The sequence below is a fragment of the Atractosteus spatula genome, chromosome 6, assembly GCF_055471065.1.
Source record: "Atractosteus spatula isolate fAtrSpa1 chromosome 6, fAtrSpa1.hap1, whole genome shotgun sequence".
Taxonomy (NCBI): Eukaryota; Metazoa; Chordata; class Actinopteri; order Semionotiformes; family Lepisosteidae; genus Atractosteus; species Atractosteus spatula.
In genome coordinates, this window is record NC_142711.1 from 33,270,064 (window position 1) to 33,285,534 (window position 15,471).

The 15,471-nt window shown below is 40.1% G+C and overlaps 1 protein-coding gene across 1 annotated transcript; it reads left to right on the plus strand.

The window, feature by feature from the left end:
* Nucleotides 1-2,816: 2,816 nt before the first annotated feature.
* LOC148832781 (alanine aminotransferase 2-like) lies at nt 2,817-14,725 on the plus strand. Its single transcript, XM_088918948.1, has 12 exons — nt 2,817-2,906; nt 3,219-3,364; nt 3,890-3,979; nt 5,463-5,571; nt 5,714-5,847; nt 8,114-8,357; nt 9,157-9,236; nt 9,971-10,107; nt 11,447-11,621; nt 12,558-12,713; nt 13,321-13,433; nt 14,195-14,725. Exons 2-12 carry the CDS (start codon nt 3,242-3,244, stop codon nt 14,283-14,285), a joined length of 1,452 nt encoding a protein of 483 aa, XP_088775074.1. The 5' UTR covers nt 2,817-2,906; nt 3,219-3,241; the 3' UTR covers nt 14,286-14,725.
* Nucleotides 14,726-15,471: the final 746 nt, after the last annotated feature.

Sequence of the window (15,471 nt, forward strand, 5' to 3'; positions counted from 1 at the left end):
AGTCCCAGAGCACTGGATTTACCATCTCAGCTTGGCAAACCACTCTTAGCACTTTATGTTCCTGTAATGTTTGAGGTTCCACTAAACTTCGTATTTCTCTTCTCATGGAAGATCTAAATAGAGCTCAGCTGGAGTGGCCCTGGTTCCGTTAGCACAAGATTTTGAAGAAGCCTCAGTCCCTTTTCAGTCCAGCCACATCTGAATCCTTCAGTTTGTCATATGTAATTTGTGTCTGCTAAGGAACAAGTCTGATAAGGCCACCCCTGTACACAACTTAACCGTGGTTTCAAACCTTCAAAAGGCTAGATATTCACATTGGTGTGATCATTCCTGCAGCACTGAGTTGCACTTGATACCCCCCTGTCCCCACCTCCATGAAGCATAACCAGTCAAGTCCTGCTGGCCAAAACAGAACACTGAGTAATACTGAGCAACTTAAATTAGCTGTTCTCCTGCCACTTGAAGTGCTGGCAGTGAGGGTGGAAAAAACATGGAAATAAGCAGACTGATTTCTGTCCCTTTTTCCGAGTCAATGTGATGTGTAACACCAACGATTGCTGTGATGTACTATAGACAGTAATAGTTGCCGGTAATATATTATTCTGTTGTATCCATGTTCTACTACAGTATGTATACAATGATGTAAAGCAAGAGAGGTCTCATCTGTGTATAATAGCTGTATGAGGGGGTCTCGTTTGGCTAGGCTTCTCTACAGTACATCCCCTATTTCAAAAACACATGATGCTCAAGTGCTAACACAAGTAAGGTTGTCATCTTATAACACCGGTAACTATGTTTGAACTAATACATGCAAATGCATTTGTCAGCAGATGCACAAATGGTAGCAGCACAATTCAAGCCCAGCCAGGAGCTCTTGGTTGAGATCTCTTACACCCACTAGGTTGTCACATCATTTTACACACCAAAAAGCTTTTCACAGAACATGCTTATTGATGTTTCCATATCTATAGTCTTAAGTCTTACATTATCTTAAAATAATGGCTATAAATTCATATTGGATTCACATGGAATTCAACAGGATCAAGCCTTGAGTACCTCAAGATTCACTCTATGGTTTCTAAAGATATTCAGATATCAAATAAGTTATCATAATGTTGGACAATGTGTTTATACTCATAATCAGTTAAATTCCCATGCTTTCAAAGAATAACAACCTTACTATAGTTGGTTTTCTGCTTTAACACAGTCACAGGGCTTGTGTAGATCACAGAAGACTTACAGGAATATCCCATGATTGAAGAAACTGGTTAAAATATTTTCTTAGGTTGAAATAAAGATCTTAGGTTGTGGAATAACCTGCCAAGTAAGACTATGGAGGGTGATTGGTGGTGACTTGTTTAAAAGTAATGAAGTTCCTGGGCTACCAAGCCAGCTGAACAACTATGTGGTCTTCACCTTGGCAGTATTAAATCCTGTTTTCTTTTGTTCAATTTAATTACTGAAAGAAATAATAAATCTTTTGGTGATTTTTGTTGGTGACACAGTCTTTTCCTGGCATTCCCACCAATATCCTCTGTTTCTTCTCCTGCCACATCCAGTTAAGATAGAGCCCTTTCTTCACTTTACAGGTGTGATGTTTTAAAAATTGAAGTCATGTTCTGCTCTTTGACCACCAGTAGTCTGTGCTTGCTGCAGCTCCGGATGCATCCTCAACCATTGCAGTGCCTTTGACAGAGTCAGACACCCACTCCATCTGACAGTAGGATAGGGGTGATTGGGTGTCATTGACCACCACCACCACCACTCTCCTCTGTAAAACAATACATCTTTGAGATTATGTTTAATTTTGCTTGGTCTGTTGCTAAAACATAATAGCAAACTTGTCAAACATGGAAAACAGGAGAAGAACTTTGTACTGGGCCTCCCTTTAAAGAGGTGGGAGGACAGAATGGACAGCAAAGATACTGTGCTACAAGACTTTAATCAGCAAAAAAAAAAAGCCCAAAAATCTTTTAGGTTTAACCTACCAAAGACTTACTCTATACCAGCACCACTTACCGCTGTTTCCCTTTATAAACCTAGTAGTCTAAATTATTCCCCTGTGAAATGTGGCTCTCAGCTCTCACCAGTTAACTAATTAAGTCAATGTACTGTACCACCTGTGGACCTATATACTTACAATGGAGACCCTAATGTATGCTAGTGGCTGGTCAGCTGAAACTACTGTGCTCATTACTGCCACAAGGTCATCATACAGGGAGCAATAGGAGAGCTTTCTTTTAACATTTATGTTTTATTATACTGTGGCTGTTTTCCCCTACATACCTTCTGCAATGGGCTGTTATTTCCACATTGTTCTATTGAACACATGTAAGCAGAAATAATATAGGTGTACATTGAAGCCCACAGTAGTTTTCACATGTTGACAAGCAGGCGCGGGAGATTTACATGGTTTTATTTATTTATTGCCCAGCAAGTTTCCATTTTAGTCCCACGTCTTGCATTATTTAATTTAACATGGCTTTTAAAGTGTAAGCACACATTAATCTCAGTTTCTTTTTACCCTCATCATGTCTCCCATTTTTGTCTCCCTAGCTATATGTTCATGTTTGTGAGCTTTCAAATAAGAAATCAGAAATCTTTAACACATTTATTAAACATGAATCAATTTTTAAAAAAAGATGGGGAAATGTTTGGTATCTCTTACACTGTCTTGGCTTCATTGCAAATGATAACTGTGGTGAAAGATTAACCAATTAGATTAGGTGTTATGAGTTAAAGATTATATTAGTTCCACCACGGTTCCTCTAAGGCTCAGAAAGTGAGAGTGTGGATGAATTTATCACACTGCTGAAGCCAGTCTTTGAGAGAGAAACCCGCTCACAGACAGGACAACAGCAGCAGACAGAAAGGGGCTTAGCTGGGTTGCAGTGTGCTTCTAACAGGTGAGTCACAGACTTCGGGGTGAGAGTGCGGTGCTGTTAATAATTATTTGGCCATCATTTATGGGCCACAAAGTAGCTGGCTTAAATAAAATCTAATTATAAAATTAAATATTTTGAGGAGATGGGACTGAACCTGAAGAACCGAAGCCAATGATCCTTAGATGGTCACTTCATTTCTGGACACATGAATCTTTTAACTCTTATTTCTAAGATTTATATATACTGTAAGGGCTTTGCAGGACAGCACTTCTCATGCACTGAGAAGCTACCGATGGACGGTATGTGAATAACACTTCTTATCCTTTGACACAGGCTTCTACAGTGAGGAAGGTGAAATGGATCTCAAGGGCAAGGGTCTGACCCTGAATGAAGTCAACCCCTGTGCGAGGAGTATAGAAGTCCTCGATAAAGAATTCATAAGAATGCGAGCGAGAGAGATCAGAAAGGAGCTATTGCAGGTATTTTAAACTATGGTATAAAGTCCAGTACCACAGAATACTGTGGAGTACAGTTGAGGAGTGTAGTGTGACAGTAGTAGTCAGTAGTAGTAGAGAATTCAGTCAAATACAACAGAGTACAGAAGACAGTGGAATACTGTAGAGTGCTGTCCAGTCCTACAGAGGATAGTTAAAACAAACAAGTGAGCTAGAAATAGACAACAAGGAAAGGTATCCTATATTTCCCAGCTATTGTACTGTATATGAGATATATACTATACTGTATATCTATATGTGCAAGGTGTACATAGTACTGTGAGGTACAGACAGCACTATGTGAGGCACAGACTTTAACGTGTGAGGTACAGACTGTACTGCACGAGATATTGGCTGTACTGTGTGTGGTACAGTCATATACTGTGTGAGGCACAGACTGTATTGTTAGAGGTATGCAGTAGACCGTACTGTGTGAGCTACAGTCGTGTACTGTGTGAGGTAGATAGTACTGTGTGAAGTACAGACTTTACTCTGTGCCTCTCTCTGCAGGGAATGAAGAAGCCTTATAAGAAGCTGATAGATGTGAGTTCAGGGGATGCTCACATGGCCGGGATGAAGCCCATCTCCTTCCTTCGGCAGGTCAGTCTAGTGATAGTTGAAGGTTTGTTCTTGTGTAGAAGTAGCAACTACTATTTGTTATACTGTATGCACAACCAATTCCACATAAAAAAAACTAAAATGAAGTAGAGTTAATCCATCTATACATCCATTTTTTAACTGCTTCTTCCTTTACAGGGAGTGCAGGGGAGGTACACTCTGGATGGGATAGGATTTAGACCCCTGTTCATCACAGGGTGGACAGACAGAAACACACAAACACACACCAGGGCAGGTTTCAGGAAGTCAATTAACCCACCAGTGTGTCTTTGGACTATGGGAGGAAACTAGAGCACCCAGAGGAAACCCACACAAACCTGGGGAGAACATATAAACTCCATACAGATAGCACCCCGGGTCCAAAATTGAACCCAGGGCCCCAGTGCAGCGAGTCAACTATTTTAACCATTGTGCCACTGTACTGCAAAGTTTAGGTAAAATATTAAATATAAATGCAGCGTTCTGTAATTTTAGAAAATGGGACACAATAGGAACAGTATGAATACTTTTACAAGGCACTGTAGCCAGTTCTAGACTTGAGGCCCCCATTGGCAAATAATATAAATGTCTCTTTGAGAGTCATGAATTTGTGTCTTTAGCTATATTTATCTTTAGCTATATTGTGTTGCTATGTCAGAGGGAAATGAGGGAAAATAGTTGTAAAAGGGTAAAAAGGACATATAGTTTTGAACTGGGACCTGTTTTTTTAAACATAATGGTTTTAAAATAGGTAACTGTTTCAAATTTGGGAACAGAGAAAAGATTAGCCCTTAGCTCTTAGGGTTTACAAAGGGTACAATTAATGAAAGTGAATACAGGTATTATACAAGCAGAAAATTAGGTCATATTTCTGCATTGTCTCTGCAGAGTTTTGCTAATTGAGAAAATCTGGACTGCAGTGTCTGTGAGACATGAACTCTGGTCATAACAGGACAAAGCACAAAACTCACAGGGTTGTTTGAAGTGGCTGCCAGAGACCCCATGGATTCTGTTAGTGCTGTGACTTTGAGTCTTCCATGATAGAGACCGAACCCAAGTTGAACTTGTCAAAAATGAGAATAGTCTGTGTTTGAAGAGATTTATGTTTTTATACATTTTGCTACGGTGCCTGTACATATTCATCATTGTACCGTATGATCATCTGTAGTGCCTAGACTGCCACACTGCATGTTAATGGAGAGTTAACGTTTTGTCCTTCGTGGACTTTCTAAAAGTGAAAGTTCCACAGGGAGAAGAAGCAGTTCGGAAGGAGATCAGGAAGCTTCACCCTTCTTCTGACAACGTGTAGCAGAGTTAGAAAAACCAAAAGACAGCGAATACAAAAAAGGCAAAAAGTAGACTGCCTTTCCTATCATGTGTGTTCAAATCCCATAAATAACATTATAAGGATTTTCTACATAGATGGAGGACAGTTGTATGATACTGGGACTAACTACTGTACACTGGTACTCTCTGTACTGTGCAGGTATTGGCTGTCTGTCTGTACCCCGAGCTTCTCCACAGTGACCGATTCCCTGCTGACGTCAAGCAGAGAGCCCAGAGATTATTGAAGAACTGTGAAGGAGGAAGTCTCGGTAACTACTGGACCTGCGCACAATGCCTCCCAATTCACATATCACTCACGGGTTGTGAATGCACTCTTTTTCAACACCCAATTCTGACTTGCCTCACTTCTGTCTGTACTGGCGCCGTGCATGACTGTGTATGTATTTCCAGGCTCGTACTCACCTCCCTGCGGCATCCTCAGCATTCGACGCAATGTGTCAGAGTTCATCTCACAGCGAGACAGGGGGGTGCCTTCTGACCCCGATAATATATTTATCACTTCAGGTGGACAGGATGCCATAAGGGTGAGACACATTAGACTAACATCTTTAAAAGTATTGCTTGTCTCAAAATGTGTTCACATTAACACCTCATTTCTCTGTCATCAAGAAAGCCTTAACACTGTTGTTAAGGAAAACATGTTACTTCACGCTCTGCTCCTGGTAATGGAGTTATTTAAGGCATCTTCAACATCTGGTGAATATGAGGCATCAAGACACATTTCATTTTTCTTGGCATTGCCATGTAATTATAAACATGTTTTTGTGGTGTTCAGATTGTTTATGATTTGTCAAGCAGGTGTTTAAGTAGGTGCAAATACTGGGATTTCTCTGGTGGTTTTCTAGGGCTTGTTTTTTATATTAAAATTGTGTCCATTTCATACATGCATATGTAGATAACTGCCAAAATAAAAGTGGTAGAAAATGCAGTCTCAAGCGCTGCTCCAGAAAGTGTTGACTTGGGTTTAGATCTGGTGACTGGGACCGCCATGCCACATAGTTTGCATCATTTTCAGAGACCAGTCTTGCCCTGTGGATGGGGGCACAGAAGAGACTCACCACGTGGTGAACGGGTTCACTCAGAATAGCTTTGTATTTATTGGCATTTAGAAAAGATAAAATCACATCATTGGCCGTATACAATTTCTTGCATTAGGAATTTGACTTTTCGCTTACCCCAGCTTGCTCTCCATGAGACACAGGCACACAGACAGGGAGAGAGAAGCTTGGGGTCAGAGCGCAGGGTCAGCCATTTATATGGCACCCCTGGAGCAGTTGGGGTTAAGGGCCTTGCTCAGGGGCCCAACAGAGTAGGATTCCTCTGCCAGCCATGGGATTTGAACCAGTAACCTTCCAGCCACAGGAGCAGATCCTTAGCCACAGAGCCATCGCACCGCCCCCTTTTACTTTGCCCTCTGAGGGGTTGAGTGGACCTAAACCATACCAGGAAAATGCACCCTACACCATAAGAGCCTTTCACTGTGGGAAGCAAGCACTCAAGCCTTTAAGCTTTATGTGTGCATCACACACATACTCGTCAGCTTGTTGAGAACAAGGTGAAGGATGACTGATTTGACTATATGACCTTTTTCCACTGCATGCGTCTTTTGCACCACTTTACTTGCAAAAGTGCATTTGTTTGTGTAATAAGTGGTTCATGCACTACTGCCCAACCATAGTATCCCTCTCTGTGAAGTTCTCAATGGACTATGCTCGATGAAACTACCTCATCACGTCTGAGATTGACATTTGCAGTCAATTGATTCGGACTTGCTCGTCTATGTTGCCGTGCATCTTGAACCAATGTACGGACTTCAAAGTCGAGGAGTATGCATTTTTGACTACAGTTGCTTCTAGATCATGATGTCTTTCCTTCAGACTTCCATATCAACACCACCTTAGCCACTGTTTCTCATGAAACATCAACAAGTTGAGCAGCCTTCATCACTGAAGCTCCAGCCAAACGTCAACAATCTCCCCTCTCTCAAAGTCATTGGGATCTCTTCTAGCCACGGCAGTCAAAATAATGTGCAACTGAGTCTGCCCAGCATTGTATACAGCATGATGGGAGTTTTAATTGCTTAATTAACTCAGGTATCACACCTGTGTGGAAGCACCTGCTTTCACTATACTTTGTATCCCTCTTTTACTCAACTTTTTTCTTTATTTTGGCAGTTACCTGTATATTTCCTGTTAAGGCTGCTTCTTGGCAGTGGCCATCCTGTGCAAACACTTTCTGAGATCAAATGTCAGTTCCTCACAATTACTATTTTATTATGATAATATGATAGATTGTTTAATAACGAACCAGCTGAATCATATTTAACAGATAAGTCGACTTCAGAGTCTGCAACAAGACAAAATAATTATAAAGCATTATGGAGTCCCAGGCCTATGATAATCTCACAGATATGGGAGCGGTTTAAATGTTTTATGCTACTGTTTTAACAAAAAGTACGGATAAAGTACATACAAGAGCCATGGTAGCTCATTTGACAAGAGCACATCCTGATTTGATCAAGCTGGATCAAGCACTGCACTGCTGGTGTGCTTGGAGCTTAGCTAGTACACCTGTGTCACAGGACTGAGAGCAGCTATTTCCTTTTTCACAGCTGTTATACTTCAAGTCATGTCTTCACCATCCATTCAGAGACTGATTTATGACTTGTCCCTGTATGAAGAATTGTAGCCTTCAGATTACAAACAGGACAAGGAAGAATAAAGTGATTCAAAAATTGTGATGTAATTGCTGATTTGATGAATTGATTAAATTTTCTCTCATCTGCACCAGTGCATCCTGAAGATTCTGGTGCACGGAGAGGGACACGCTCAGACAGGAGTGCTGATGCCAGTGCCTTCATACAGCTATTTCAAAATAGCAGTATTGGAGTGTGGAGGGGCGATTGTGCCATACCACCTCTCAGAGGAGCAAGGCTGGGACCTGCAGGTGGTTGAGCTGCGCCGAGCCCTCCAAACAGCTAGAGGGCACTGCAGCCCCAGAGCACTGTATATCATCAACCCAGGAAACCCAACAGGTAAGCCTCAAAAAACTTAAATGTACACATCTGGAAGTGTTTCCTCCTTTGCCCTTATTGGATTTGCATTTGAGGTGACCACATAAAGAAAAGAGCCACATGATCTTGGAGAGAGTGTTTTAAGTTCAGATTTCAAATCAGAAGCAAAGCAAAACATTCAAAAAAGAAGAGATCATATGGCCAGTCTTTTTATGATAATTCCTTCATGCTCAATTATCTACGCAATTAATGCTACATAAAGAACCCTTAAATATTCCCTATAATGGGTAAACAATTATGTGTGTACCCTCAACAATTAAGGTTGCCATCTTATCTCATCATTCCAGGACAACATGATACAGTACAAGTGTTTACAAATGAAGACTTTAACCTTAAAGCTTTGAAAAACTGACATTAATTCTTAATTATTCCAAACCCTCAGGACCACATCATTGATTTCAAAGAAATTTAAAAAATAATGTATTGTACTGGTTTGGTTTTTGCTTGTCTTAAAAGAAACCTACAGTATAATGTTAATATACAGTCATGTTGCTTCCCTAATAAAAAAAATAAAATTTAAATGCTGAGTTTATAATAATTTTACTTCAGGATTATTTCTACATCATCTCACGTTGTCTAGATATGACTGGGGCAGGAGGTACCTACACTTAATAATTATTGTGAAAAATGGTTCCAAGTTGTTTTCCAAATTGTGTTGATAGACCAACAACTTTTTTTTTTCCTTTTGACCAAGTGAAAGTCGTCACATGATATCATATTGTTAGGGTACTGACTCTATTCCTCTGCTTTGCTGCAACAGGCCATGTACAGAGCAGGAAATCCATTGAAGAGGTGATTCGATTTGCCGCGGAAGAGAAGCTGTTCTTGCTGGTTGATGAGGTGAGTTTACAGTATGGCAAACTGATGGCAAATTGATGTGCTACTGTGCAGTCATTACAAAAGAACATACTGTAAGAAAGGTTACAAACACAAGGAAACATATCCTGCTTGGTAGTTTCTGGCTAATTGATCTGAGGATTTTATGCAGTTGTTTTTTTAAGAAATTAGGTTACTGTTTTTCAACAACATGCCCTGGTTAGCTTGTTCCATATTCCTACTACCTTTTCAGTAAGGAAGTGTCCCTTGTTCTCAATTTAGCACTTTCATGTAGTTTCCATTTCTGTCCTGTGATTTGTCAGGTTCCTTCATACACTTGTCTGTTTAAGGCTAAAAAGTGTTGGAAATTCTCTTAAGTCTTGGAAAGCATATATTTGCACTCTCTGGACTTATTTCAGTGCAGGAATACTTTTTTTGTGATTGGTGATCACAATAGCACACAGTATTCTAAATGAGGTCTCACTCATAGTTATTTGTATTTATATACAGTATAGACATATTGTTAAAAATTAATAATTTTTTCCAAATGTGAACTATTACAAAAATATTATTTTTTTGCATGATTTTCTCAGTGCTGGTATGCACTGTTGATTGTGCCTCATCACAATCACAATTTTCCTTCATTTGACACATTGTTGTGAGACACTTTATCTTCATTATTCAGACTTTTGATGTCTTGGTTCCAACTTTCTCACATATGTTCTCTTCCCCTTTCTCTGCCTCTGTCTGTGTTACAGGTGTACCAGCAGACAGTGTTTGGTGAGGGCAGTGCATTTGTCTCTTATAAGAAAGTGCTGTATGAGATGGGGCCCTCGTACTCCGACATGGTAGAATTGGCCTCTTTGCACTCTGTCTCCAAAGGCTTCACAGGAGAGTGAGTGCTAGGGCAGTTTTGTACTGTATGTCCAGTTATTTAAATCTACAGCTATTTGATCAGAATAAAAATTCTCTCACTCATCCCTTTTGCATCATATACCAGTGCTAATTTTGAACAGGGGTATCTGTTCAAATGGGATTCACTTCTTCCTTTGTCTGCTAAGGATTCTGGGACTTCCCCAGAATTGTGCTCTTTTCGATGTACCTTAGTATTTAAATACACCTGCCTTCAAGAGCTCCAACCTCACTGAGCCACCTGTAAGTGATTGTACTCTGTTACTTTGAACAGAATGCCTTTCCTGATTTTTTTTTAAAGCTGATTGCATTAAGGCTGGAAGGCTGAGCCCTAAGTAAATAAGATTTATTTCAGACTTTTCAATTTAGGACAGAAAAACGTCAATAAAATGCCAAAAAAGGTTACAACACCATTCCTTTCTTACTCTATATTACAAATTATCCACTCTGGATTGATTTGCGTAAGATTCCTTTGCAGTTGGATTTATTCTCTATAGTATATTGTGCATATCAGTAAAAGATTTAAATGTCTTCCATAAGTATGAAAAAGAACAATAGCTAGCTGAGATTCCAAAGTGTAACTAACAGTGTAACAAACTCCAGTGTAACTTAACTATTGCCACACAATGGGAGTACAACCATACAATTTAGCAGTCTACAGTATCATGTTTATGCATACAAAATTAAAACACCTGGCCCAGTAGAACACAAAGAAACTAAAAACATCTTTTATTCTGAAAAATACTGTGTGCATGAAAACAAATGTGTTCTCAAACCCCCAAAACTTCGAAGTAAACCCAAATTGTGAGGTGCAAGCAAAAGTAATTGTGTAAAAATTTCAAATTAAATGTTGACCAAATATGATAATGAACAAGTAATAGGTTTATTCCATGCTGAAAAAAAGAAGAAAGAGAACACAACGTTTCGGCCGTGGAGCCTTCTTCAGCTTTCTTCAGCCTTCTTCAGCCACACACCTGAAGAAGGCTCCACGGCCGAAACGTTGTGTTCTCTTTCTTCTTTTTTTCAGCATGGAATAAACCTATTACTTGTTCCTTTGCAGCCTACGCATGCTGACGGAGCTACCCACCTGAACTACTACCAAATATGATAATTATACACTTCTGGTGTATATTTTACTATAGTCACTACCAGTATTGTAACTCGACTGGTTCTAAAGTGCAAGGCTTTACAGTTATGTTACAGAATGACACTATATGTGTATATCATAAAAATACAAAATGCAGATTGATTGAAAGAATGTGTTTCCAGTATATGGAGTGAGACAGACTGGTTGTTAGGCAGGCTGCTCCCTGTCTTCGCAGGTGTGGGCTGCGCAGTGGGTATGTGGAGTTTGTGAACCTTGATCCTGAGGTGAAGAAGTGTGCCATCAGGCTTTTGGAGATGTATCTTTCCTCCTCCATCACTGGCCAGATCGCCCTGGACATTATGACAAATCCTCCGGGTCACAAAGACCTGTCCTACCCCATCTTCAAAGCAGTAGGTGCCTCACTCACCACTCCGGAGTCCACTGGTCTGCACCCAGCATGACTTCACAGACACGCACAGTTCTTTGGCATTTAAGACCATTTCAGTTAAATCTCACCAAGGCCTGGCTGAATGTTACACCTGCAGCCTAGGATATTAGCATAGTGAGTGAAAAAGGAAAAATACTGTAGTGTTGCATTTGGAGGTGAATGTCGTCTAAATCTAATCCATCCATCCATTTTCTAACCACTCTATCCAATACAGAATCAGAGGGAAGCTGGAGCCTATCCCAGACAACAATAGAAACAAGGCAGGATACACCCAGGACAGGACACTAGTCAATTGCAGCACACATACTCACACCAAGGCCTATTTCCCAGACGCCAATTAGCCTACCAGTTCTTTATATCTTTGTACTATGGGAAATAACCAGAGTATCCCGAGGAACCCCAAGTGAACGTGGGGTACAGACAGCACCCCAGGAATTGAACCCTGGGCCTCAGCACTATGAGACAGCAACATGCTACCGTGTCATCTCTAAATTTAATAATCATAATCCAACTAAAATTTAAAATACATTCAGATTACCAGAGTAGAGTGCAGTCCTCCATCAGAGTTAGTGAGTGTAGCAGTGCAGCTGTGTCTCTGAACCACCTGTGACAGATTGTGTGGCTTAGAAACCAGTCAGAACGAGAAAAGTACAGGGATCCGCATGAGACAGCAAGAGAAAAAACTGATCCCTGGGCATTGTCGGTCATGACTGCCAATGCACAGCCATTTATTTAGTATTTGTAATTTTACCACCATACAGCTCCTTGTTCACTATGAAAATGTACTCATCGATCCCTAGAATTTATTCTTGTTGGACACATGAGTTTAAAATGGCAGTGTAAATCGGCTAATTATACACCTTGCAAACGTGTATACTGACTGATCCTCTGTTCACAGGAGTGCCAGGCCATTCTGGAGACACTGGCCCACAATGCCAGGAGAGTGCAGAAGACTCTGGACAGCTTGCCTGGAGTCAGCTATCAGCCTGTACAGGGCTCTCTGTACATCTTCCCCCGCCTGCACCTCCCCCCACGAGCTGTAGAGCAGGCCAGGGTGAGCAGTTAAAGCAGAACAAGCAAGGAGTGAAGTATCACCACCTGCATTAATAGAGCTAGCATCCACAAGCCTTTCCACATATTACCGTTCTAAAGAAAGTCTTCAGCCGTGCTATTTGCTGCTATATGGGTGAAAGTCTGCATTTTAAATTAAAGTGGATGTAAAAGGACAGAGTATGACAGGTTTACTGTAGATGTAGACAACAGACAAAATTTTAGAACCTCAAAAGATTTGAACTCTTTGCAAACTGGATATTATATCCTTTGAGATTAAGTCACATTTTAAGATGCAATTCATTTCTGCTTTGCAACTAGATTTGTTTTCATTGTTCATGGCATTATATAATCTTCTTCTATATATCTTTTGCATTTTCTGTTCCGTTATTATTAAATATGCAATTTACTAGAAACTACATAAATCAGTGCATAAAAATTTAAACAATTGTATGCACTGACTTAATGAGCCACACAAGTTCTGTAAGAGAGAGTGCTGTATTAATGCTGGGAATTGCTACAGTATCTGTTTTCTTTACATGGCTCTACACTGTCATTTGTGTGTGTAAAGGTTTTTGAATTATTAGAACATTTTGTACCCCTCTGTCCAGGCAGAGGGGATGGAGCCTGACAGATTCTACTGCAGCAGGCTGCTGGAGGAGGCAGGGGTGTGCTTGACTCCTGGCTGTGACTTGGGTCAGAGGGAAGGCACCTACCATATCAGGTACAGACCCTGTTCTTGCTGTTCACACTGGGCTGCCAATCCCAGTAGCCTGAGGGCCACGTCTCAGCCCTAAGACTTTCATCTGACTCAAGACATCACAACTTCATGAAATGATTTGATTGAACAAATTGAATACAGCTCTGCATGTCCCACAGCATTTTATAGGTAATATAAAATCAAAAGTCCAAGTTCTACAACCAGCTGTAATGGGCCTTAAATACTACATGTATTCATGAAGACCATGTTTGAACTTGAGAATCAATTCTGACAGGAGGCACATTCCATTTCATCACATATTACATTTGCATATGTCTGATGGCAAAAAAAAGTTTAATTCCCAGCTATTGCAAGACTGTTGGGGAAAAAAATGAATTTTAGGTAAATGTTCCTGACCACAGTTATACCACCAACATTATAATTTTAGAAAGTTTGTCACTTCCGAGCTGGTTGTTCGCTGTCCTCACAAACATCCTAGAGAATCATATCATGGTGCTTTTCAAATGCTGATTGGCTGCATTATCTTGTGGGAACTAGGATTGTCAGAGTGGCACATTTTGTAGTTTGCACAGTACTGTAATTGACTGAAAGGTTATTAGATTCACTGCTTTAGGAATGCTTCTTTGATCATAGATTTTGTTATATGCCATGTACACTGTAGCAATATACCAGTTTGCATAGCAATATGGATGAGCTCACTAACACAGCCCATGATGCACACTGTGCATCTAAAAGCTCTACTAATAACTGTTGTGTTTCCTCAGGCTGTTTATCCTGATTCCCTTGGACACCATGGAGGACATGCTGGACCGCGTGAATTCTTTCCATCTGAGATTCATGCAGGAATTTTCTTAATGACTCCGTTGTCCAGAGAAACATTTCCAAACCAGTCAGACAAATTTGCCTTCAGACAAAGTGAGACAGCTTCATGAGAAACTTGGGCTGAAAACCTAATCTCTCACCATTGCTCTTTAACTGGTGTGATATGGGAAGCCTGCATTGTATTCTGTGATTTAATCATTCAACAGTAATTGCTTTAGTGGTTAGCATTACTAAATATGGGCATCATGAGAGTGTGTGGTTTGGTACAATTGTAAAAACCATATTTATGTCTGATGCCATTAAAACTACATTTTTTCCCCAAGAAGCAACGTTTTGAAGTCTGGTTTTGTATTATTCTTAATAGAAATAGCTATGGTACTTTTTCATGTAATTTGAGATGGGTGCTCATCTTGAAAAGGTGCCCAACAAAGCAAAACTGGGTTGAATGATTGCAGATTGATTGATCCCCCCCAGTGCAGGGGATCTCAACCCCACTCCTCAGACTGCTTTACTGAGTGTCTTTATAATCTCCTTTTGTTTACACTTTCTAACATGCTACGTTTACCTGGTTTTAGGGACATCTCCATAGGATTTTATGCCAGGAAATGTGTAGTTAACATGTGTTAGTTGCATCTAGAGACTTCTGAAAATGTTTTATTTTCTATTGTTTGTTATCTCACAACCATCAATATATCTCATTAGACAGACTTCTAAACTGGATCTGGCACTGACTGGTATTTCCTAGGGCTGGGTGTCAGATCCCTTCATGTCTTACAAGATACCTTTTGGAAATACTCCCAGACAAGTTTTTCAGTTGTAAACTGGTGAATCAAAAATCTATGCATTGTTTAGAATGAAAATGACATAAAGACAATTCCTTTTTACATATAATTTAATTAAAAGCCTGGTGTGAAAGATTGCCAAGATTAACTGTCAAGGCCTCTCAGAAGTTAACTGCTAAAAGTCTTCATTAATTCATTTGTGCAGACTATTTTCTAATTACCTAAACCTTTTGAACTGCAAGCTTCAGTTGTTCTCATTATTCTGAACTACTATATGTTGGATGTACAAACTAGAAGGAGCACTCCCAAACTGGATGGATAGAGGTTGGGTACAAGGAAACAGGCCGATAATTATCTTTATAGAAAGTTGGGAAAACTCAAGACTTTAAATCATATTTTATGTTCCATTATGTTTGAGTAATTTTTAAGGATATTAG

Bases quoted from the DNA above. Each gene is read 5' to 3' on its own strand.
- LOC148832781 (XM_088918948.1), top strand. From the start codon at position 3,242: ATGGATCTCAAGGGCAAGGGTCTGACCCTGAATGAAGTCAACCCCTGT. The intron at 3,365-3,889 runs GTATTTTAAACT...CTCTCTCTGCAG, and splicing joins TCAGAAAGGAGCTATTGCAG to GGAATGAAGAAGCCTTATAA. The intron at 10,108-11,446 runs GTGAGTGCTAGG...CTGTCTTCGCAG, and splicing joins TCCAAAGGCTTCACAGGAGA to GTGTGGGCTGCGCAGTGGGT.